This window comes from Neopsephotus bourkii, unplaced genomic scaffold, assembly GCF_033783945.1.
Source record: "Neopsephotus bourkii isolate Nb327-2 ecotype Australia unplaced genomic scaffold, CSIRO-AGI_Nbou_v1 NB_741, whole genome shotgun sequence".
In the NCBI taxonomy this organism is placed as follows: Eukaryota; Metazoa; Chordata; class Aves; order Psittaciformes; family Psittacidae; genus Neopsephotus; species Neopsephotus bourkii.
In genome coordinates this window covers 3,072,521-3,098,967 of record NW_026901239.1, presented here as the reverse complement: position 1 = coordinate 3,098,967, position 26,447 = coordinate 3,072,521, and the positions used below count along the sequence as shown (strand labels likewise).

Here is a 26,447-nt window from a genome sequence, read left to right as displayed (position 1 = left end):
TAAAATGAATTTTAAAATAGACATACAGAAAAAGTCTTATCTAGATATCAACAACGTAAGTTTATATTAATAGACCATGATGGTCCTGGCTGATTGTCTATTTAGTATTAATTGATTATTTAAATTTTTTACACAGTTGCTCTTTGTTAATTTTTTTATGACCTTAAAACATTAAGACCTTTCCAAGGGAAAGGTAGCTGCTGACAGAGGGGAAGTTAAATAAAATTTTTTTTGCCTGATGACACTTTGTGTACTGCTAGTGGTCTAAGCAGTAAGCTGGTCTACCTTTGCCTTCACTTCCTCCATACGTGTACTTTCTGTATTTCCCTAGGAGTTGATCAAATTTTCAAAAATAAAAGTTAGAATACTGTGAAATTATTTTTTTCCAAATAATTAGCTGTGTGATCTCCTCTTGACTGTCTTGTCCTTGGTGTGTGCCTTTCAAAAGAAACATTTTGAACTGAAGTCCGGGTGGGATCTCTTCACTTTCTTCATGTAAGCCTAATCTTTCTCTACACTTGTAATTATCAGTTTATAACTGCCAAGCAAAAAAGCTTCATATTAACCATATCTATTATTGGGAGGGGATAAAATACCTTTATTTTCTCCTTCCGTTTTGTGAGCACTTCGACAATGCACCTGTTAGTATAGGGGCATTGAAGTGGGCAATACAAGCTTGAATCTGCAGTCTTTTGGCATTGGAGTTGTTGAATTGAAGAACAAGAGCTATCCTCTTTGTGTATCATCTGTGCCAGACAATCTCCTGGTAATGGAGATGATTTAGCCAGAAAGCATTTTGATTACTCCTGTGTAGAAATTACCTAGATATTTGCGTCGGAAGTGAGGCTTAGATGTATTTTGTGTTAAGGCAGAATGGCAAACAGGTTCAGAAAGCCGCAGCTGTCAAGGCAAAGGGTGATTCCTGTTACAGGAGGAAGTCTGAATCTGTAAGTTAATTGCTCCTTTATCTATGGGATAATGTAGAAGGTTATCAATAAAATGATAGATGTGTCATGAAATGTGTCAGTTGCAGAAGCATCAAAGATACTCAGGTCTGTTTGCTTGCACTGAGCCATAATTTTTTCCTCATTTCCGGAGGTTCAAAAAAATCTTTTTAATCACCTCTTCAAATGATAAAAAAAAAAAATATAATTAACTATTAGGAACTTCTGCTAAATCATTTTACATTCCCAATCCATTAGCCATAGTACCCTTATGCCATTATTCACTGTGCTTACTATTATTACATATGATACTATGTGCATTTTTTTTTCTTAATCTGACATGAGGTATTTTATATTGACTTGGCTGAAATAAGAAGTAAAAAGTACATTCTGTCCCTAAAAAGAGTAAAAAAAAAAAAAATTAACTGGTGTGTTTCTGTAACTGTCTGATGCACTAGGAAGACTGATTTAACATCCTGAATGTCTTGTTTCATGTACAGTACTGTCGAATATTATGCACTGTGAGGCAATAATTAGGATTAAATCTCAGAACTAAAATACTAGTTTAAAAAAAGTTAGAAAATTGTTTAATATTTTTCATGGGCTGCTACCAACATATAGACTGCTTTCCCAGTCATCTTTCCACTGATGTTGAAAACATAAAACTGGATATAAGTCCTTGACCAGAGGAGGGTGGCTGTGGGTGGGGAGCTGGCCTTGCTTTGGCTGCTTGAGAGGAGGCATGTGCTAGACATAGATGTTACAGTTGATGCACCAGACCTGGACCAGCGTTCTAGCTCTGTCAGCCTAGAGGCAAAATTAAGAACAGTTGTGTGCTGAAACCACTTTCCAGCCTCCTGGGTGTGTATCCTTCAGCTATCCTGTCAGTCCTTCTCTTTCCTTAGACTGCAAGTTCTCTTTGTCAGAGTCTCTCTTCATTTTGTGCTTTTTGCTCAAAAAGCACTTTGTTAATTCAAATAAAAATAATGTAACTATAGCTTACCACATAGCTGTACAGATTGATCACCATGCTAGTGGCTGCTGCAAGATTTATTCTGGGCTTTTTCAGATGACAAGTCAGCCATCCAGTTCCTCCTGCTGACAGAATTGGATAAAATTTTCATAACCAGCTAGTAAAATCACACTGCAGACAGATCTAGAAATCACAGCAATTAACTGTAAAACACGATACCAAAATTGGGCCTACCTCCTTCCCACTCTTCTGTAGCATCAAGAAGGTACAGTCTTGCAAGAAGAGAAAAATGAGGGTAGAAATGGGACTCTATTTCACTAGCTTCTTCTTCAGTACATCTGCATGGAAGGTTTCTTTTTTTCTTAGCTCTTCAGTCTGGAAAAAGTCAGTGCAACTCCATGACTGATTCTTGGTGATTATGCTAGTAAAAGTGGCTGCTTGCCAGTGTATATCTAATACCTCATGGAGTGACAATGCCCTATTTCCAATTTCAGTTTCCCTTTCTGAAAATTGTAATCCTGAAAATATCCTAAAAACAAGACAAATACTAAAATATACCTGAGTCTATAATGTAAGCTGGTTTCAAATTCAAGATGACTATGGAAAAAAATACCATTTTACATCAGAAAAGTACTTCATCTTACTGATGAGGTTTCTAGAATATTGTGCTCAGCTATGCACAACTTAGAAATATTTTGAGAGTGCTTACAGACACCAGACGAGTCAGAAAATGTCAGAGAGAAAAAAAAAAAAAGGTGAAAGAATTTGGTAAGTAATGGTGACCCAAGCAGAAAGCAATAGGCTGCAGATGTCTTCAGGGTATAAACAGTGAGGGTGGATAAAACTATTTAATGTAAGGCATAGAGATATTTAAGTGTAGGCTGAATAGCCAACAAAATAGCAGAATAGAGGCTAATACACTAAAGGAAGCAAAAGGGTTATGTAAGTCTTTAAAAATTAGATTTGGCAAAATGGTATGAAATGTGCTGTTGGAAGAAATATAATATTGGCAGGGAATTTGTGCTAAGATCTATTCTCAATCTCTTAAACTATAATCAAATGCAGAGCTCAGTTTGTATTCCTATGTAGGTCTAGTTTTTGTAATCATGTCTTTTAGAAATACAAACATTTGTGCAAAAACGGGGAAGGTGTGCATTAACACAACAAAATCACCCCGCTGTGTTTCTGCTATTACTGTCTTATGTTTCACTAAAGTCTTGGGTATTTTTGTGCTGAATTATATCCCTTAGACTAGGTACTATGTAGGAGTCAATGAATTGTCCAAATTTTTATTAATTTGTCTTAAGTTCTTATGTCTTTTCTGTGCTGACTACATACAATCATTAAAAATACGGCTTGAGAAAACAGTTGTATCTATTATTTTATGCAAGCTTGCCTTGTTTGCTCTCTCTTTTTCTGTCATGTCTTTGATACTGATGCTGACGTAGCAGGGAAATTTCATTCAGCAACTTTAGAGCTACTTATAAAGAAGAGAAAAAAGATAAATTTTTGTGACCCTTACCTGGGAGCAAGCTGAAGACTGAATTCCCAGCTGTTTCTGACATGGAGCTTCAGGGCAGAAAGAGAAAATGAAAGTCTTTGGTCAGAGATCTTTTTTTCTGTCAGTAAACTTGGAACATTAGAAAGAAAAAGCTTTTGGTATGCCTCAGCTCACCCCAAATACAGGGACAAAGGTAAATATTTTTAATTAGATACAGTATTAAAAGACACAGGAATATTCTTGACTCTATTAGGGGACAAAAAACCCCAATAATAAACTAAGGAACATTTGTGGGTGGATTGTGTAACTGATACCTTATCCAGCCTGTGGAGCAGTTTGTTTAACATGCCAGTGAGAGCATTGAGGTCCAGTGAATACTGACATGGAGGAAAAACGTAAGACTGAAGTTTTTTGGAAGACCATATTTACAGACTGTTGGACTTTGCTGTTAACAACACTGACACCACATTTTTACTTCAATTTCCTAAAGAACTTGGGCACTTTTGATGTCCCTGTTTGTCAGTTCAGTAATTAAACTGCATTCCTGTGCATTCAGGTGGGGCTGTATGGTCTCTGCTTCTGAGAGATTAGGCCTAGAAATTCTTCCAGCATTGAACCTTCTAGATTTTTTTCAGCATTTGGTGGTTCTACTGAGCTTCATGTTGCCAACAGAAGGGTAAAGGGCCCTGAGCAGCACAGCCAAGTAGTGAGGAATGAAGGGGCATAAGGGAGCACATGGTTTGCTGTAGTGGAAGCTCGTGGCCAGCCTGTACAGCAAAGGACTGTCTTGCCTGGAGAGTAGCCGTTGTCCTCCAGTTTGCAGTGCATGTTGGCTGTAGTGAAAGCTAGAGGTGGAGTTGGCTTATGAAGAAACATTAAATAAGAAGCACGTGTTGGTAATAAATGTAGGAGCATGGGTAACCTCTGTTCTTTGAGCTGTATGACTATAAAGCATTAGACATCATTAGACTGAATAGCCATGACAGTGTTCTATGACAAAATACTATGCATCCTACCAAACAAGATCTCAAGCTGTAAAACTGAGGGTTGTTTGAGGGGGCACAGACATGCAAATGCTTTGCATCTAAAGTTATTGTTTGAACCTGAGTTTTTGAGGCCTTACATGTAGCTAGGCCAATGTCTACATGAATCAATGAACAAGTCTTACAATTTTTCTACTGCTGATGGGATGCAATGCAGACAAGTCAGACTAAGGAGGCACAGCGGAGTGGCCCAGAAATGAACTGGAACTGGGTCTGAACTACTCTGTCACCCTTGAAAGGTGGCCTGTCATACCCAGAGCTGAGGCAGCTGTGGTGGGGCTGTATGTGACTTTGCAGTGCAGCTTCCTGAATGCTTGTGTAAGGGCTAACAAAGTTTCCCACTGTGTTGGATACCAGTAGTTATCAGATCACAGGAACTTAACTGGATAAATAAGAAGAGACTTTAAAATGCATCTTGCAGTCACTTTGTTTTGACTTTTAGCTCTGTTCTATTCTGAGACCTTACCTCTTTGTACTTGGTGTTTCATAGCAGATAAAGTGTTAAGGCAAAAATGCAGGAACCAGCACTTTCTCTGTTGAAGCCTGTCTGACCAAAATGCAGGGGGAAATATATGCAGCAGGAGGGTGTTTATTAGTTCTATTTCAATTGGCCTGGGTTTTGGGGATTTTTTGACCTGTAAAAGAAATGCAAGATTTTATTTCTGTTAAATGCAGAACAGGGATATCATTTAGCTGTATTAATAGTAACTTCTTTCATCAAAGTACAGTTTAATTAAGAGTTAATAATGCAGAATTTCAGTTAATGGTGCTTATTGAATTTAGTGAAAGACTCACAGTGACTTCAACTGGTGAGTATGTGCCTTAGTATTATGGGAAGTCAGGTAAGATACTTGGGTAAATGGATCTGCCAAACTGTCCAAATTCATCCAAGCAATCAGTGGGAGCTTTGCTTGTCAGAGAATCACAGAATCATAGAACAGTTAGGGTTGGAAAGGACCTTAAGATATCTAGTTCCAACCCCCCTGCCATGGGCAGGGACACTTCACACTAAACCATCTCATCCAAGGCTCTGACCAACCTAGCCTTGAACACCGCCAGGGATGGAGCCTTCACAACTTCCCTGGGCAACCATTTCCAGTGCCTCACCACCCTTACAGTAAAGAATTTCCTCCTTATATCCTTACATTTAAACTTCCCCTGTTTGAGTTTTCACCCGTTACCCCTTGTCCTATCACTACAGTCCCTAATGAAGAGTCCCTCCCCAGCATCCCTATAGGTCCCCTTCAGATACTGGAAGGCTGCTATGAGGTCTCCAGGCAGCCTTCTCCAGGCTGAACAGCCCCAACTTTCTCAGCCTGTCTTCATACAGGAGGTGCTCCAGCCCCTGATCATCCTTGTGGCCCTCCTCTGGACTTGTTCCAACAGTTCCATGTCCTTTTGATGTTGAGGACACCAGAATTGCACACAGTACTCCACGTGAGGTCTCACAAGGGCAGAGGGGCAGGATCACCTCCTTCACCCTGCTGTTCACGCTCCTTTTGATGCAGCCCAGGATACGGTTGGCTTTCTGGGCTGTGAGCACACACTGAAGCCGCCTCATGTTCAGCTTCTCATCAACCAACACCCTCAAGTCCTTCTCTGCAGGGCTGCTCTGAATCTCTTCTCCGCCCAACCTGTAGCTGTGCCTGGGATTGCTCTGACCCAGGTGTAGGGTGTCCTGCACATTAGAGGGAGTTGGGCTCCAAGGCATCCCTATTTGATAATTTAAACCCACAACTGCTACAGGTAGAACCTAGCCATCAGTAAACTACAAAAATTTTCAAGTAACTGAAGCCAGGTATTTTGTTTTGTCTCCAAGGAATTTTTGTACACATTTTCTGGTTTAAAGTCTACCCTTTGTAAATAGGCATCCTGCTGGCATGTGGTACTTTTCAACTGTTACATCTTTTGAAGGATGTCGTAGAAGTGTCAAAAAACATGTTTTTAATGAAAAGAATAGTTTGTTTCTTGAAGCTGCTAAATCTTAATGAACAGATTGGTCCACACCAAATGCTCCAACCCCTCCCCATTTTCATTTTGTTATACAAAGTAGCAGGAATGGTTGCCTTGAACTTGCATGGAATCTGACATTGTATAAACTTGAACATATATATGGTCAGTAGTTTAGCTTTTCCATCCCTGTTTTATCAATATTTCTATTTTTTGCTAGAATGTATTCTCTTAGACACCTTGCTTCCACCAAACTGTAGAGCAGTGTCCTTTCCCCATGTATGCAGTTTAGGGTCTATTTATAATATATGGTCTCTGCTCACTAAATGCTCTCCAGAAAAAGCTGAGATTTTCTTCTTTTTCTCTTGCCCACTCTGTAGTGTCAGCTTTGATAAAAAAGTTTAGAGTCAAAGAAAATGTAAGCATTCTTCTCCTTTTGTCTGAAGGATATTAAAAATATTTTTTCAGATACACCTAGTATACCCAAAGCAATTATTCCTTCTCCTCCATAGATTAAATGTTTATGGTAATGGATGTCAAAATACTAATCTTAAAAATCCAGAAAGAAAATACACTAAATTTTAATGGTGTTCCAAAATACATAATTTATCATGAAGGCACCATTTTTTCCTCAGAGGTAAAATAGTCTATATAATAAAACAGTGATTCCCAGCCACTTGGGATGGACTTTCACTGAGGCTGTCTTCTGCCTCCATGCTGCCTCCAAAACCCCCAAATTCTTGCCTGATGCCTTCCTATGCCTGATGACTGCCACAGTTTCTTGAACATTTGCCATCAGAATCTCAATGCTTCTCACTTTCGGGCCCCTATCACACTGCTGTCACAAAATTTCTTGCAGATGCCCACTTCTCCCTCATCTCTCCCCTGCCGAGGCAGTGTGTCCCCCCACTCCCTTTTCTGCTGTCAGTCTCAGCAGTGCCAGGGCAAACCTGGAACTGATAATTAGGCACAGTTTGTCGAAGGACTTGGAGCATGGACGTGCTCAGGAAAGGCAAAATGATGTCACCAAAAGTTCAAAGTAAAAGGATATCACATCAGTTCCAGCTCATTAAACCCCTGTATTAGGAACTCCAGTCAGGAGTTTAAGTGGCTTTATTTCTGTTTCTTCACTCTCTTGCAGGGGTTAAATTCAAGCGGGAATGCGATACAGAAAATTGAAGCTATGTCTGCGTAAGAGCTTCTCTAAAGGGACTTCGTGTGCTTAACTTTTTTCTTTTACATTACACTTTCTATTAATTTGCTTTACCTTTTCAGAAGGTCCTTGCCTACATTAAAGAGAAGTTTTCCTCAAAGGCAAAGTAAGTCCGATTGTAATGGCTCCTTTGATAAGTACTGTTAGACATGAAATAGTAAAGCAAGCATTGAGAGGTAAGATCTGCTTCCTGAAAAAAGGAGGAGAGAAGATAGGCTTTTTGGGAAATTACAAAGCTGACCTTGTTTTTGTTTCTGACATGAAAGCATGTACTGATTTGAAGTTTAAGATATTAATGATGCAATATTGTGAGGCTATGTCACAATTTAGTTAAAATCCATGTGATTACAAGTGGAATTATCAGTGTTTTGAACTATTTTGCTTTTCAGTTGCCTAAGTTCTTTAGCAGCTTTTGAGTAGGAAAATAGTCATAAATATATTGTGACTACAGAAAGAAGTCATAGTTCATCTTAGAGTTCAACAAAGCATTCTAGATTTATCTGTTTGGTCATCCAAGATATTTGGGTCTGAATATTTTTATTGATGATGAAGAAATTACTACTATCTGTTTACCAAAGTGGACACTTGTGACTTCTCTGTAACAGACTATGAAACAAAATAATGTAAAGAGATGCCTGAGGACAGTAGGCAGGACAGTTTCCTGGATAGGGAAATGGAAAGCAAGTTTGCTGATGAGAGTTTTACCCTTGGCTTTTACTGCTGATTTACTTGAGTAGAAGCTCTTGACAGCCCATGTCATTGGTCTGTGCCTCTGTCCCATCTGTAAGGTAAGAAAAATCAAAAAGACCTGTTTTCTTTGTAAATTGACATTATATTTCTGAAAGAAAAGTGTTTAAAAGAGCTAAACATTATGATTGTCAAGAAAGGAAGATGCCATCTTTACAAAGGCAGGAATTTTCATACGCTTCCATTGCATGGCTATTCCAATTAAGAAATAATTCTCGTGGTTCCTTCTGTTATATTTGTCATCTCAGAGTCCATTTTCTCCTAAGTTCTCAGTCAGTTGAGATACCACTGGCAATTACAGCAGCTTACACTTGCTGAGATGTTTATTTAGAAGTGGAACAGAAATAACTTAAATGGCATGGTGCTAATTGTCTGAGAATTAAGCTTTATTTACAACATACATGATTTCTTACATTTCTTTCATTATAGTAAAACTTGTCAGATGGAAAGATTGAAAGAAGTCTTGTTTTGCTGTCAGAATAACTTTTGTCTATTGCCTGGATTGTAACAAGGCCCTTTTCTGTATGAAGACAGGCTGAGAAAGTTGGGGCTGTTCAGCCTGGAGAAGAGAAGGCTGCCTGGAGACCTCATAGCAGCCTTTCAGTATCTGAAGGAGGCCTACAAGGATGCTGGGGAGGGACTCTTCATTAGGGACTGCAGTGATAGGACAAGGGGTAACGGGTTAAAACTTAAACAGGGGAAGTTTAGATTAGATATAAGGAGGAAATTCTTTACTGTGAGGGTGGTGAGGCACTGGAATAGGTTGTCCAGGGAAGTTGTGACTGCTCCATCCCTGGCAGTGTTCAAGGCCAGGTTGGCCGAGGACTTGGGCGATATGGTTTAGTGTAAGGTGTCCCTGCCCATGGCAGGGGGGTTGGAACTGGATGATCTTAAGGTCCTTTCCAACCCTAACTATTCTATGATTCAGAGATTATTTTGGACTATTGGTGAAAAAAGAGGCTTTTCATCATATGCTGAATTCTCACATTTGATTTCTGGCACAAGGAATTTGCTAAACGTAGTATGTGAGCTTAAGAAGAGTTGAAAAGTACTTACTCCTCTGTAGCTGTGTACATGAAAGCGATTAGGCACCCAGCAATTTATTTTCTTTATAGTATCAGTGGAAGTCTGACATGTACTAAATAATTATCTATAAGCATATGAAGGCTTTAGTAAAGTTTTTAAAATTTAATCTTCAGTATTAATGTATATACATAACATTTCATACAAATATCCAGAGGGGTTTGTTCATAAACCAATCATAAAATACTCAGAAAATATCACCAGCTTATCTTCAGCGTATCAAGCAGCATTTAGAAATGAAATTTCAGGCTTTTTGTCCCCCTACTTTTCTCTGCTTCTGTCTTTATGATAGAAACTCACAGTAATAGGCCCTGCCATCTGCTTCTGTATATTTTGCGTGAGTTTTAGCATTTTGTTTTTAGAACCTGAATGATGAGTAAAATGTCAAGTCACCCAGAGAATAATCATAGACATGACAACTCAAATGTTATCTCAGCTTGTCTGTACAAAAACTGGTTCACAGCAGGCCTGTTCTCTCCCTCTGTGGAGATTGATCAGGTACACTGTTGATATTAGCCAGTAGGTTTTCACATACCACCACATACTTTACCAGAAGATCTCCTGTTGATTTTAATGAAAGTAATGTGGCCAAGAAAAACAGTAGCATTGCTTTCAAAATTTGTTCTGTAGAAGGTGATCTTCAGATTTCGTTTAGAGTTTTGTGTTATTTAGGTATAATTTGGTGTGTCATCTTGTGACTGCTGGTTTGAATAAAATGCAGCCACCAGGTGTGTCACTGAGGCAATAAGGAGGTAACTGCACTAGCAAAACTAGATCCCAGCAAAGAAGTAAACTCTCATATTGCATTATGGACTTTTTGCAACCCTTTTCCCACCTTCCATTTGAAAGCCTGGGTTGGCAACTCTCCAGTCAGCCCTGTAGCTGCAGTATGCTAGGGAGATGCAGTGAAGATAGCCTTCCAGGTTGTTTCTCTGGTTTCAGCTGCTCTTTGGTTTTCCATCACACTGAAACTAGACTGGAGCTGGCAAGCTGAGAATGTGTTAGGTACAGGAGAAGACCTTCAGCTCAAAAAATGCTCACACTTCTTGACTTAATTAGGAGGGCAAGAACCATGCAGCCCATTCTTGCCACCTTGCTGTCAAGCTGCTCTCAGGATCCCTTCCAATTAACAATATGGTTAACGTAAGTGTATAGGCATATTATTTGCTTCCTACGTTTTTAAGTGTGCAAAGATAAAAAAATTACTTAATTGAATAGGTTCCCAGCAGCTGAAGGATGGTTTTCATAATCTTCTCTGGTTTCATACCTTTCATTAGAATAAGAAGTCTTCTGGGTGATCTTTGCACTCAGCCTGTGCAAAAGCCCTCATTACAGTGTTGCAAGATTTTTCTCCTAATTCCTTCAGAAGTCTCAGGCTTGTTTTCAATTATCTCCATTCTGTGCTTCATTTTAGTCATTCCTTTAGAAAGTCCCTTGTTCATAGGACATTTTTCAGGCTTTCCAGTGAAAGATGATCTTTATGTTACCAGTACTGTGCTTTGAAACTGCTTGTACTCTTGTTGCTGGAGCTACAGTGAAGAAGATGACAGTGGGAAAGACAAGTTGCTTCCAGATCTGAGATGACCTTAAGAAATAGGTGGCAGAAAAATGATGGTTCTTTCACAGATTTAGTTTTGTGATTAATATATATTTAATGAATATGCTTAGGCATAGCATTCTGGTTCACTGAGATACTGAACAAAGCAAGTACTACTGATGGCTCAGAATTGAAACCACTCATGTTTTATCAGCAAAACTCAAATTTGCAGTCCCCCAGGATAGGGGCAAATGACTGTCCCATTGCATCAGATCAGCTCCCTCAAGCACCAGCTTCCCAGAGCCAGCCCTAGCTACAAGCTTAGTTAGCTCGCTGAGGCCTCAGATACACATTAGCAGAGGGCCAAAGAGCATCTGTATTCCTGCACTGGTTGGCGCTGCAGTCTCGCAGTGGGGCCAGGTAAAAATGCCTAGCTCTGGAAAAGGAGTGGTGGGAAAGGCAAGCACAGAACCGGGACATATGCACCAGCTGTGGTGTGTGGCCACCTCTTACTGGGAATGGAAGCACTGCTGGGTGTGCTGCCTTGAGCTTTTCCTGAGGTTAGTGCACAGGGGAGCCCCTGCTACGGTCACTCTTTGCCTGATTTGGTCACCATCATGTTGTAGGTATCTTATTATAAGGAAACAGGCAGATAGAGATCGTACTTTTATTACATCTGATACAGATGAGCCCAGGTAAAGACCTCAAGAAGGGCTCATGTGCCCAGAAGTTTCTCTGATAAGGTGGATATTGCCTCTATCTGTAAAACGGGTAATTTTAAAGAACTGTAACTTGACTGTACTATGCCTGGATCTAAAGCTGGGCTTGACTTCCATGCTAACATTTTGTTTTCATTGGCATTCCAGTTAAAAAAAAAATAATTGTAGACAAATTACTCATATAATGAAATATCCAAAGAAACTCTTAATTAAATTGCTGTCTCATATTTTTCAGAACACCAAATTGCCATTGAATTTCAGGAGTGGGGAACCTTCTAGACCTTTAAACCTCTGAAAATCTCCAATGACTTTGTGCTTTTAAATACGTTCCCTTTCTTAACATGCCTAGTTAGTCATTTCTGACAATAATAATACTTCTGATCACTTCTTGTACAGTGATCATTGTACTATAATGTATGTTGACTTTGAAAACCTTGGTGTATAATTATTTTCTTTCAAAGGTACTGCATAACTATCTGCACAAGTGTGTCTGTTTGCTGTAGCTGGCCATGCACTTCTGATGTGTTGTGTTCAGTGTCACAAATCTCCAGAGTCCAATGTGTTCATAAATTACCAGCCATCAATTGCTCAGCTGAAGGCAGGTTGTCTGGAGAAAGGTGCACTCCAAGTCTCATTTTAGAGGATGCTTTTTGCGCCTCCAGTTTGGTTTGGCTTTGCAAAGTTTATTTTGCATTGGAGAGGTAGGTTTCTTTGTTACATCTGGGAAACTGAATAGCAGCAGGGTGTAAGAGTTTAGGAGGTAATAACTCTTGGAAGCAATATGTAAGTCTTGGGAGTAACAAATCAAGAAGAGCATATTGAGATCAGAGTTTTCTGACTCTTGAATTTGATGAATAATAGCTTTCCCCTTTCCTCCTGCATGCATGTTTGTACTAATCTGGTGCAAGTATATGTATGCTGACAGCCAGTGTGCTAAATGTGTGAGAAATGACTCAGAATTTGGGGAAATTTAGGATTAAGTTCTTTGACATGGAGTAGGCTTCATCTAGCTTTCTGGATTTTTTAATTTTTTCATTGCCAGTGATTCTGAAATGTAACTAAAATGCTATGTATGTACTTGACCTGAAATTAAAAAATACAATTGTAGGTCATCCTACCTGTTCATCCTAGTGAATGAAGCAGCAGCTGGGGACACAAGAGATCTGAATTTCATTCCTGGCTGTATACCAGGTTTACTGAGTCATCAGCGGAAGATCTTTTATCTGGAGTGTGCTTTTGTTTTCCCATTTCTTGATTCAAAGAGTAAAACAATATTTAATAGCTGGTCACCTTTATGAGGAAAACAATGGAGTTTGCATGTGGTTTTTAATCTTTAAACGACAATGAAAGTATCTGTTACTACTTTGTCGTATATAATGAGCTGTTTTAAAATAGCTAAAGCAATTGAAAGGACATTTACCCGTAAAAGTATCTATATTGTTATATTAAATTTGTGCCAGGTGTGTTTCCTACACATATGGTGGGTTGTTGCCTTTTTGGTTTGTTTTTTTTTCAGGCCCTGCTTGACACTCAGAATCTTTTGAGAGCTCAGATTACAAATTTTACTTTCAACCTGGGATTTTCAGGGAAATTTTATCACACAGGTAAGACTGAAATAGCTTTTGTTTTGATGGTGTTTTTTGTAATATGAGGAAAATAGAGTTTAGGGGTCTGAGTAGAGAGAAGAATTTCCTTCACAGTATACGTATGTGTATGTATGAGACAAAAAGTTATGGTATATTGGAAAAAAAAAAAAAGGATCTGAGCATAACGTGACTGGTATGCAGTAAGGGGTGGATGCTGTCCCTCTGTTCAGCTGTAACAGTTAACAACAGATCTGACCAGAGTGTGTCTGATCGTATCTGTGATAAGCATTCATTGTTTCGGATTAATAGTCACTCATCACAATGTTGATTTCTTTGCTCTCAGAGTTGTTGTGCTTGCTCTCAGAGCTTCAGCATGTCATACCTTACTTGCAGCCAGCAATTGCTGTTTTAATGTTTATCGGCTTTGGGGCCTGAGCTGAAGCTTTTGTTTCACTGTAGTTTATGGTAATGACTTGTAATACAATAGAATCATTGATCATGAAAGTGGTCTGGCATGCGTTCTCAGTGTGGTGGTCACCTCTATATTTTGGGAGGCATATAGTGGGAATTTTTAGCAATTACACAATTAAATTAAAAGACGACATGAGAGGACCACTGAGAGATTTTTTTCCCAATGCTGGACAGCCATGAGTGACAGGGTGTGTGGGATCATATGGGCAAGCACCTGGACCAGTGCTTTGGAATTTCTCCCCTGAACATGTGTGAAATCTGGAAAAATTAGCAGAACAGTTAGACAAGGTGTGCTGTTGTCCTGGCAATACCAGAGATGGACAACTTACAGCAATGTGCTGGGGCTTGGCCTGCGCCTACAGAGCGTCTCTGGAAAAGAGAGAGAAGAAGAGGGAGGAGTGAGTGAGCAGCTATGTGGTTCTGAGGTTCCAGCTGGGTTTAAAACACTTCAGAGATATTATCTTTTCTTTTTTTTTCCTTTTTCAGGGACTGAGGAGGAAGATGAAGGTGATGACCTGCTGTTGAGATCTGCGGATGAGTTTTGGTGGTTTCCCCATATGTGGAGTCACATGCAGCCTCACCTCTTCTACAATGAGTCATCACTGGTGGAGCAGATGATCCTCAACAAAAAATTTGCCTTAGTGAGTTGTGGTTTTGTATTTTATATTGAATTTAGGTATTCAGAAAACATTCCTATTTTGTTAGAAAAATCAGCCTTTGTAGAATTTGTTTTAATCTCAGTGAATCAAAATAAGAAATTATGATAGAATGCTTTTTGCAGTCTGTTTTGTGCTATGAAAATTCTGTTTCTCCACATTTCGGATTTCTTTCTCAAGTAAAGTTTAGGGATTTTTTTTATTTATGAAAAATTACGAATGGAAACATTATTTCAGAATGAAGAATTAATATGGTCACATCTTGGAAAGTCAATATAGACAAAAATTTTATTTTATTATTTTTCTAAAATAAGCCGTTGTTTAGATTAGAAAATATCCACTTTTATGCAGGAATAAACACTCCATCAAAATATGTCAAATGACTTTATGGAAGCACTGCATGTTAGGATTAACATGCCATGTTATGACATATGTGCCGTATTTTCAAAGATGCTCTTCTGTGGTGATACATGATAAGATCTTATATATTCCCGTTGGATCAACTTTATAAAAACCTGTTTTGAAAAGCATTGGCTTTACTAATAATTTATTCACAGAAAAAAAAAGTATTACTGAGAATATAAGAAAATAAAACCATACCTTTAGGTCTAAGGATACTAGAGAAACAGACTTACCTTTTCTTTACACTTAATTTCATGCATTAAAACCAAACCAGACTGTCATACACAATACTACATATTATTTGCCTGAGGAAATTGTCATATGTAAAGACATTAACAAGTGTTGTGTCAGAATATCTCAGCAAACATAACTTGTTTGCTGAAATACATCTACTATTCCATCATGCTAATTTGGCTTTTCACTTTTCAAAATGCACTGGTTGCTCTTCACATCACAGGTGATGACTTTGTTCCTTGAAAGAGCAAGGGGATTTGAAATACCAGAACAAAATAAAGTGTGCTTATGGTCACGTGTCAGTGAGTGTAGGGTGAAGGTATAGACATAGAAAATCAAGCACTTAAAATTTGTATTTGAAAACTTTGCTTCAAGTAAGGTGTGTGTTTTCTTTCGACCGAAGAGTACTGTAAACTGTAGTTGTACTGAATACAGGCCAGCTCAATTTTAATGTTATCTTTAAAGAAAGTATTTCAGTAGAAGTTATAAAAATTTAAAATTTAATAATTCTGTGTCCAAAATCCCCTTTTTCTATGATTCTGTGTACTGTTGCAAGCTCCACTGGAAATTGTAGTTCTAGTATGACCTAAGACATCTTCTGGGATTAGTCTACAGTATGTAAGCATTAAAGTATATTATTAGGATAATTCCTATTCAGCCCTGTTTTAGGTAATGTCATAATATTTTTTTTCTTCACCATTCTTAATGTTCTTAATACTTACATTAAATGCTTTTTATGCCTGAAGCTATGTATAGATGTATAGGCATGAAGCTATTCATTATGTTTCATTTGCTTAAAGCATTTAAATTAATAACAAAGATAAGTATCATGCTTTTCTGAAAGAGGCTAAAATTGTGTATGCCTCATGCATTATCAGACTGAATGTGTATGAAATGCTTAACTTGGGAGTAACAGTCAGTAAGGAATAACAGAGACAATAATACATTCAAGATGATAGGCTCATAATTAGAATGGAAGATTTTTATTACATATTTATTACTTCATATTGTAAAATGTGAGGGAAAACCCCTTAAAAACCATATTTGTTTCTAGCTAAATGAAGAAGATGAAATAGGACATTAGAAAACGCAACTTCTTCCATGTTCTGTAAAGATTTTTCTTTCTAATGTTTATGCATGCTTAGGGGAAGTAGAAAAGATAAAAGAAAGAATTGAGACAACCTGTGGTGGAATAAAGTGGTGTAAAGCTGTGTAACTGATGTCATATCCATTCTTTATCTCCATATGCAGTAAAACCAATAGGCCAGGTCTTACTCCTTCCTACTTTGACAGATTACACGTAGTGTGCTTCAGCTGTAACCCAGAAGATGATGTGCTCTCTGGGTGCAGCAGGGTCACTAGTTGGTTTTGAGATACAGAAAAGTTAGCGTTCTTAACTGTGATTAAACCATATCTGTCTGTTGGACGCACCATTACACTAGGTTCCAAGTAGCCCTTTAATGAGGAAAAAGTAGCCTTCTTCCCTTGCAGGTTTCACATCTTTAAAGTCTGACTTCCCATGTTACTCCAGAGCAGAAGCAAATGTTGCTTTGTGAGTTTGTTTTGTTTTGAGCTGTTAGTAAAGTTGTTACATTTAAATTGCAACAGATATGTCTGATACTGTATCCTGACTATCTAAGCTTTTTAAGTCATGTGCATTAGGTTTCCTGCAGTAGTCCTTCTCCGGAAAAGGTGAAGAAAGGTGATTTTACCAAAGGTCACGCACCCATTTTTCTTTGAGATAAGACTTAGAGTTTTTCATATCCCTTAGTAACTAGTTTATACAAAGGAATAGACCTGAGTATCAACCAACTCCTACCTTTGTGCGCAAAGAAAGTATGATTAGAAAATATGGTGAAAATGACCATACAAATACAATCCATATAAAAAACTCTTAAACAGAATTCAGAGATTGTGCAAAGGCAGTTTTCCTAAATCATTGCAATGCAACATCTTATGGACAGTGTATTCTGCAAATCAGACTATCAAAGAAATAGCTGATATATACTGTTCTTTTGAAAAGCATCCTGAAAGAAAGGAGACAAGGTGTCAAAATTCATTAGAGTATATTGGAAACCAGAAACTGGAAAGAAAATACACTGAGTGTCAAGAAAATGTAATACTAGCAAGGTCTGTATGTAAACAAGATCATAGAATCATAGAATAGTTAGGGTTGGAAAGGACCTTAAGATCATTCAGTTCCAACCCCCCTGCCATGGGCAGGGACACCTCGCACTAAACCATATCACACAAGGCCTTGTCCAGCCTGGCCTTGAACACTGCCAGGGATGGAGCATTCACAGCCTCCCTGGGCAACCTATTCCAGTGCCTCACCACCCTAACAGGGAAGAATTTCCTCCTTATATCCAACCTAAACTTCCACTGTTTAAGTTTTAACCTATTACCCCTTGTCCTATCATTACAGCCCCTAATGAAGAGTCCCTCCCCAGCATCCCTTATAGGTCCCCTTCAGATACTGGAAGGCTGCTATGAGGTCTCCAGGCAGCCTTCTCTTCTCCAGGCTGACCAGCCCCAACTGTCTCAGCCTGTCTTCATATGGGAGGTGCTCCAGTCCCCTGATCATTTTCGTGGCCCTCCTCTGGACTTGTTCCAACAGTTCATGTCCTTTTTTATGTTGAGGACACCAGAACTGCACTCAATACTCCAAGTGAGGTCTCACGAGAGCAGAATAAAGGGGCAGGATCACCTCCTTCACCCTGTTGGTCACGCTCCTTTTGATGCAGCCCAGGATACGGTTGGCTTTCTGGGCTGCAAGTGCACACTGAAGCCGGCTCATGCTCATTTTCTCATCGACCAGCACCCCCAAGTCCTTCTCTGCAGGGCTGCTCTGAATCTCTTCTCTGCCCAACCTGTAGCTGTGCCTGGGATTGCTCCAACCCAGGTGTAGAACCTAGATGACTGCAGGAGTGTGAAAAATAGCGTACTACAAAAGGGGGTGCCTGCCTACAGCATCTGCCTGTTATCCTCAGAATTTTACAAGTGGTTATCTTTTCTCCTTTTTTAAAATGACATTAACATGGGTAGAGTGGTTTTGAATATAGTTTTATGTTTTGAGTGGACTGGAGAGGAAATGCAGTGACTTTCTATGAAATTAAGCTAACAATTCAAGTAACTGTGTAATGGAAATCACACTTTTGTAGGTGTAACTGCTGGATGCCACCTGTTGTGTTGAATATGTGCCAGTAATTTTCTCACTGAATTCTTTTTAGTTTGTGAGTAAATTCCTTGCAAGAACTTGAAGGAGTGCTGCTTTCTGTTTCATATAAATTGAGGAAATCAGCATAAACTACATCTGTATTATTTTTCCTTACATACTCAAAAATATTTGCTAAAAAGGCTTTTGTATTAAAATCCTGTGTTTCATCTTACCATGCTGCCTTCCATCTCCCTTACATATCAGCTTATTTTGATATCACCATTATTTGCATTTCAGACCTTGATCTCTCACAAACAAAGGATTCAAGAAATGCTATAACATGAAGTTTCTTACATTTTTTAAATCAGTGATTGCTCTGCTATGTTTTAGGAACATGGTATTCCAACTGATTTGGGCTATGCAGTGGCTCCACACCATTCTGGAGTCTACCCAGTACATGTTCAACTCTATGATGCCTGGAAAAAGGTCTGGAATATCAGAGTTACCAGCACAGAAGAATACCCACACCTGAAGCCTGCACGGTATAGGCGAGGCTTCATCCACAAAAATATCATGGTGAGTTGTATTTATGATGTTCATATTACCACCACTCTATCATTTTATGAAGAACTTGTTTCTAAGTGGACAAGCATGGTATCCTGAAAGTTCACGTCATGAGAAGCACATATTGCTATGCATAAGTGGCAAAGTATATTTCACAGTATCTTTTTGATTAAAATCAGTCTGTTGCTGATGATGTTACTACTGATGAAGTGGCCTCCAGGCATCCCGCTGTTAACAGTAAATAGGCTGCTAACTCTTCTGGTCTTACTGTTAATACATGTTCAGACATCTCGAAGAAATAGTCAACTTTCCATCTTTTAACAAAATACTATGGGTTGAATTTCTAGCAGGTTTTAAATTTGCATAGTACCATTAACTGCAGAAGAGTTTTGCAAGTTTGTGCCATCTGAGAACCTTGATTTTGGTGCAGAAATATTTTTTTCTTGCATTGAACATTCCACAGTTGTCCTTCTTTTGCTTCCTGCCATGCAGAAATACAAACTGTGCTTTGCAGTGTGGCTTAACCTCACAGCTATCCTTTGGGCCCAGGTGTTCAGTCTGGATGCGGGGCAAACACTGAGAAGGCTGAAGGAAAGCAGGCACACATGCACCACACCCCCCTCCAGGCTATGAAGCTGCCTTGCTGAGGTAGCCACAAGTCAAGTGAAACAATTCTTCTGTATTTGTACGGAGCGTTGTTCATTGACAGCAACATTTGCCAAAAGGGGTTGTGCACAACTGTGGAAGGTGTTATGCCAATGCCATCTGGTCACCGGGGCGTAGGCTATTTCTGATTCACATATTGTCATTCTTGTCTGAGAAAGTGTTTCAAAACAACTTTCCAAAATACTGGATGGTACGTTCTTGAGCGACTTTCTTTTGGAGTCTGAGGGGAGAGGGGTGAATGGGAAAGATCCTAGTGTGCGTACTGTGTTACACCTCTGCCTGCACCAAGCAGTTTTGGAGGGTCAAGTATCTTAGTGCAAGACTGCCACTTGGCTTATAATAGAATTGTGGTCTTGTCCTCAAGTTACCAGGGATACCTCTTTTCTAAGCAAAACAGTAATATTCAGTTTTTGGATGAAGCAAACTAACATGACCTCCAGACAGCCACAAAAAAAATTGACACATACAGATTTGAGCTACAGCAATAGCTGCATGTAAAACAGTGGGTTTGTGGATATGCTCAGAGTTGTAAAGCATTTGAAGACAACTGATGGACTCAGAATGCCCCAAAATACCTTTCATAAATTTTTGTAAAAACATGTAATTTGAAGACTCATAATGAGATTTAATACAAGGACACCAGGACAAAAAATCAATTTCTAAGCACAGCCATATAAAACCACCTGGTTTGGGAATCTGAAGCTTCCAGTTCTCCAGGGCAAATGCATTAATATTTTACATGTTCAGGCTTATAGTGATGAATATATTCAGTATAAATTCAGTAAAATTGTTGTGTAAGATTTCCCAGAGCATTTCACATTCAGTACAGCTTCATACTCTGTCTCTGTGAAGAATTGTTCTCATGCTTCATCAGTGAAATCCAAGGGTTTTAAAGTATTTGCAAGTTGTACAAAGTATTTGCAAATGTACAAATTCCATCCATTTTGTAACAGTGCAGAATTCATGATCTATGGTCACAGTATACTGTACATCACAAAAAAGACGTTGAGAAATTAAACTACAAGAAATAAAGAGCATCTACAAAACTACAGTCTATGTCAAGTAAAGGATTTTATACTTTAAAAAATTAAGCTATAATGTATTGAATGTCTTAAATTGGACTAGAATGTTTGAGACCAATCCCAGTTTGATAATTATACATGAACAGCAATACTTAGCTGTTGATTTTCTATGAAAAATAGACATAGTTGAAATAGTCTTCAGCAAATTATTTTCTGAAGTTGATAGAAAATATTTTTAAGTTCTGCTGGAAAACCTATCTGCATTTATCAGCTCTTCCTATTGAAAAGACTTGTTCTTTGCATACTTTAAAAAATATTTTAGTTTATGTTACTTTATATTGCAACTGGCCATACAAAACTTAGCACAGTTGAATAAGAAACACATTTATTATGTGAGAGTTATCCGCAAAATTCATCATGCATCACTGTAGAATTATTATTGGTGGTGATGCCAAAGCCAAAAAAAAAAAAACCAAAAAAAGACCGCCAAACTCCAACAACAAAACACCAATACAATATGGACTGATAGTAGTTCGGATTAAGTTTCAAATTATTTTAAGATTTTGGAAATCTTTGATGACCAGACTTCAAATACTTGGTTTTAGTATCAGGTGTTACAGACAAAATAGCTTTAGGAGGTTGCTGAATTGCAACTCACTAATTGATCTCCAGTTTCAAACAAAATGTGATGAAGTTTTGGATATTATGATTCCACTGATAATAAAAATGTTATTTCTTTCAGTAGGTGCTATTTATTGATCTGCCAGTGTATTCAACTAGATCATGATCAACTTCTGGCAAAGCTGTGATGACAAATCTACCCAACAGTTATCACGAACAATTTGTTATATCTTACTTACATGGCATTTATTATCTTATTAAAAGTATAAATGTTTTTGTTTTATGACTTCACCTTGACTCCCCACCCCTCCATCCTCACCCTCCCCCCCACCCCATAAATTCAGGTCCTTCCTAGGCAAACCTGTGGCTTATTCACCCACACAATTTTCTATAAAGAGTATCCTGGAGGCCCAAAGGAACTAGACAAAAGTATTCAAGGAGGAGAGTTGTTCTTCACAGTGGTTCTCAATCCAGTAAGTACAGTGTAATTTAAAATGTTTTTTTAATAATAATGAAAGGAGAAATTACTGAATGCTTCAAGGCTAATCTACTGGGTCCCCCAAATAGTGATGATTTGTTGCAGTGAGCTCTTCTGCTTTTTCAGTTAATTAACTCCAGGTCTAATTTTATATATATTCTGTCAGTTATACAAGGCTGATTTCTACTTTTTTTGACTTTTTTGTCAGTAATGCAGTAGTAGCAGCAGCCGTTCATGTTGCTCTCTACTTTTGAATAAAATAAGAACCCTGAGATAAGAATTCAGGTGTTAAGGACTGACATTACTATGAGATGAGCACCTCAGGTGAAGTTCGTTCTCCTTTTCTGCCAGGTTTATACTCAGAAATGTTGGGAACATTCATTTGAGAAAGTTGCAAGCAAGGAGTGATGTGGTTAATTGTTTTGAGAATTTCAAGGGCTGATTCAGAATAGTTTCAAAAAAAGGATGCAAATAAATGGACCACATGGTTAATATATCTAATTAACCTTTCATTTGTCTTTAATAGAAGAATAAACAACAAATGAGGATATGAAACTATAGAATTACTGATAGAAGAGAACTGTATAGTACTCCAAAATGGCACGGGATTAGGTCCATGGCATCAAAACTGTCTTTTACGACAGGCTTTTAGGGGATGTTTTCATCTGAAGTCCAAATGAAACATATAAATAAATTTACCCATTTTATACAAATGTAATCACTAGGATTCCAAATCACTAGGAATACCAAAGGCAACAAAAAATATTTCCACTGAAATCCTTTGGAATAATAGCTTAAATATTTTTGTGCCCTTTTTTAATCATTCATAATTTAATGGAAGTGCAAAGGAGAAAAAAATTTTGTCAACTACTTCAGCATTTTATGTGCAGGTCTGTTTTTCCAGCATTAGCTTCTTCAGACTATAGTTTTGGTTCTTTGAGAGCAGTTACTGTGTTTTTTTGCCTTTTTCGTGTTCACATAGCAAAATTAGGAAATAAAATTTCCTGCCTCAGCAAATATTGTCTGCCTTCTAGAGGATGTCAGTAGTCCCAGTCCGAACTTCAGTGCTAGATACCAATTCAGGCACAAAATGTTAACAGAGGGGAGACCTGGAAAATTCCTTGAATGGAGGGTATTGGTACCATAACAGTTTTGGCAATATATGGATTTTAACTAGCAGCTTAACTAATGAGACTTTAGAGGAAGACGCAGAGTAACATTTTGAGTCAATTCCAACTGTATTCCATATTGAGACACAGCCACAACTTAGCCAAAAAGTGTTTTACCATTTTACACAGTAGCGAGAAAGCAAAATTTAGTATGGTTGGTCAAGGCATAAACTTTCAAATTGAAAGAATTGGGTGGTGGAGGGAAAGACAAGATAAGCAGTGAAACAATCGTAGTTATTGGTTAATAAGTTTGATCATGCCTGCCTTACACTTCTGAATGTGAGTGCAGTAATGTATTTTTGTATATTACAATTAGTCTTTGATTTGTGCGTTTGCATTTGTGCGTATGATCACCTAATTCTGAGAACTGTGATATCCCCAAAACACTACCTAGGAATGATTACAATGTCAGCTAAGTAATATTCTCAACTATAACTTCATAGATATTTAGTTTCCCAAAATGGATAATACATAGGTATATCGATGTCCCTTATTCTTTAAGGCATTGACACACTGTGGAAGGAATAGAGTTGCAAATAATGCAGAGAGTTGTATAATAAAGTTGTGGAAATCCATGGTACAATTTCATCTAGAATGCTCCATAGACTCAATCTTACATGCAAAACTGAAAGCAGTTGACTGAACAGGACTACGAAGGACTTGGAAAGACTCCAATTTGAAGAGAAATCAATATGATCAAGATTGATTGTATTTGAAAAGAGATGAAAAATGGAAACAGCTTTGAAATTGCATGAAGAACCTAGACAGTAAATTTTGGTTAGGTGTCTCAAAACAGAAAACCAGAGGATAGACAGTTAAATGAGGATGAGCATTTTAATGAGAATTATGTCAAGATGTTGTTTCAAGGTAATGTTTTTGACACCAAGAACTTATGAAAATTTGAAATACAGAATTGAATTTGGTTGGATTTTCTAGCCTGTGGTAGTTGATAAGAGAGGGATTCCATCTAGGCTTATGCTTTATTTAACCCTTGAAAACAGGGAAGACTTTCAAAGGGCATTTTTTTACACCTCTCCCAGCAGTAGAGTATCCTGTACTATTTTCTTACATATCTCTGATGCCATCTGCTTCTGTATGCAGCATGCTGCACTAGATAAACAAGCTAAACACAGGATAGGTCTACTAGTTTTATTTTGTTTTACTGTGGAAAACTTGCTGTTTTTCTAAGTGTAAAGTTTCAATAATAGAATTAGTGAAGCAGATCAACAATATGAAATCTCATCTGCTTTCAACCAGTTTCTTAGATTTTATTCCTAAAGTTTATTACAATTTGTTAATCTGTGTGATTTAGTTTTTAAATTATGATATTGAAGGTATATTTTGATTCTAAAATCCAAATAATTTAGTATACCAAACTTTTCTTTATATAAGAATGTAATTTGAGAGATGTGGTCTAAAACAATGTTGCATGTTGCTTCTTTTCCAGTAGCACCAGTTAAGTTGTCTCAGTTTAACTCTGTAGAAAGCGCATATAGCCCAGTCCTAAAATATGCTTTGAACTACTGAAGATACAGATCAGGAGCTTTGCTATCTTACAAGGTCAATGTATAAAGGAAAGAAACAGTTCATGAAAACATTCTATACTTTTTCTGCCCCCAAGAAAAACAAACAGAACAGAATATAGTAATTGCAATTCACACACTTCTTTACAAATTACTACATGTCTACAAATCTAAAGAAAAGGGAAAATGCCCTGTGAAGAGAAGTTTGGTGAAAGCCTTCAAATGGTTGATAGCCCAACAATGAAACTAATGTGTAGCCAGCTGTGTGTTCTCCATATGATTACAGCAGTACTTATCAAGAGGGAAGACTGTTAATGTTTTAGGCCCTGCGTCTGATTGATCTTAAAATAATTGTAATCTTTGTATGCATTTAGTCCTAAGTAGTATTTTCCTCTAATTTTTACCTCTCCCAAGTTACAGTGAGTAGAGCTGCTATTAAGCTAATTGATTTGCAGCAAGGGGGGGCAATTATTTCCTTTAGCACTAAAAATTAGAGGATTTATGTGAGCATCAGCAGGACTTAACTGTATCTTTATGTGACCCTGAACAAGATGAATAGTCAGTGCTAGTTCAAATCAGCAGGCTTGGTCCACCTCATGGGTGGCTGAGTGAGAAAGGCGACAGTTGCATAGAATCATAGAATGGTGAGGGTTGGAAAGGATTCCAAGATCATCAAGTTCCACCCTCCCTGCCATGGGCAGGGGCACCTTTCAGTAGACCATGCTGCCCAAGGCTCTGCCCAGCCTGGCCTTTCACACTGCCAGGGATGGAGCAACCTGCTTCAGTACCTTACCACCCTCACAGTAAAGATCTTCTTCCATATATCTAACCTGAACTTCCCCTGTTTAAGTTTAAACCCATTACCCCTTGTCCTATTGCTACAGTCCCTGATGAAGAGTCCCTCTCTGGCATCCTTGTAGGCCCTCTTCAGATACTGGAAGGCTGCTATGAAGTCTCCATGCAGCTTCTCTTCTCCAGGCTGAACAGCCCCAACTTTCTCAGCTTGTCTTCATATGGGAGGTGCTCCAACCCCCTGTCATCTCATCCTTGTCCACTTGTGCCCATTTTGGGAACTCTTGAGAATTCCAGCAATAGTTTCGGGAGTTGCTGTGTATTGGGGCAGGGGAGGAATTCTGTTTTGCCTAGCATTTTTGTTGACTGCAAAATACAAGTATTCCTTGCCTTCCTAGCTGTTCTACAAAAATCACTCAGAGTCTGCTATTTTGTGGGTGGAATTGACAAAATACAAAAAAAAAAAATCCTAAATAAGCAGGCAGCAGGGAAAGGCTGTGGAACAGCCAGGATTACCCGTCTCATTAGATGCGATTCTTTGTAACAGTGTACAATAAATGCATTGGAACTCTGGGCAGTAAGAAAACTTTACCTTTCTAAGATACCATGATTATTCTTCTCCCCTGGAAAGTCTTGTACAAGTGATTTACAGCTGTTAGTGAAGCAAGTCTCTTGGACAGTACTGCCAAAACGGGTAATGCATAATTTACAGAGAAAGGCAAAAAAGTTTTTGCAACAGCTACAAATAAACTCGGGTTTCCTGTCAGATTAATAATTCAGAACTGCACTGAATAGGCAATTTTGTTTCTTATTCTATATCTTCCCTGGCTATATATATAGTGAAATTATATTTATAGTGGAAACACTGCTATGTAAATCAACTTCATCTAGTTGGCTTGTTGTTTTGCAAGTGGGCAGATCCATGTCAGCTGTGAGGCCAGCAGGACAGCCTGGCAAGTTGCAAGCTGGGATTGCAAGCTGGAATCACACTGGTGGAATTGAACACAGCTTTTCTGGAAACATAAAGGTCTAAAAGGAATATCTTTCAACTATAGATAGACTTCCAACTGTAGATAGAGCATAGACTGCAATCTGATTCATTATTCTATCACTTTGTTAGTGTAATGGAGCAAAACCAGCTGTTACCGAGTCTCTATACCTGAAACAAAACTGTTCAGAGTAACACGAAGACAGTATCAGAACTGCAGAGTGTACACAATGCCAAATAAACTGGAATATAGGCATTCTGAGAGTTAGATGTGCTCTTGTGGCCTGTAAACATTTGTTCAGTAGCTGAAATATCAGCAATATACTAAATTAATAATGCATCTGGTTCTAGTGCCTAGATCATCCTAATTATTTGTCAGTCATAATTTAACTTCATTTTAAAGTGTTG

The 26,447-nt window shown here is 38.2% G+C and overlaps 1 protein-coding gene across 3 annotated transcripts in view; it reads left to right on the top strand.

Moving 5' to 3' along the window:
- Positions 1-26,447, top strand: part of LOC133212881 (bifunctional heparan sulfate N-deacetylase/N-sulfotransferase 3) — a 64,314-nt gene that overhangs the window by 12,959 nt on the left and 24,908 nt on the right. For 2 of the 3 annotated variants that reach the window (XR_009725636.1, XM_061354713.1), the window contains exons 3-6: positions 13,227-13,314; positions 14,254-14,408; positions 18,607-18,792; positions 21,434-21,562. Coding sequence is in view for 2 of the 3 variants with exons in the window: in XM_061354713.1 (XP_061210697.1) it covers positions 13,227-13,314; positions 14,254-14,408; positions 18,607-18,792; positions 21,434-21,562 (558 nt within the window). In the remaining variant the exon portion in view is untranslated. The remainder of the gene's footprint in view (positions 1-13,226; positions 13,315-14,253; positions 14,409-18,606; positions 18,793-21,433; positions 21,563-26,447) is intronic. The other variant, XM_061354714.1, reaches the window with a different exon arrangement.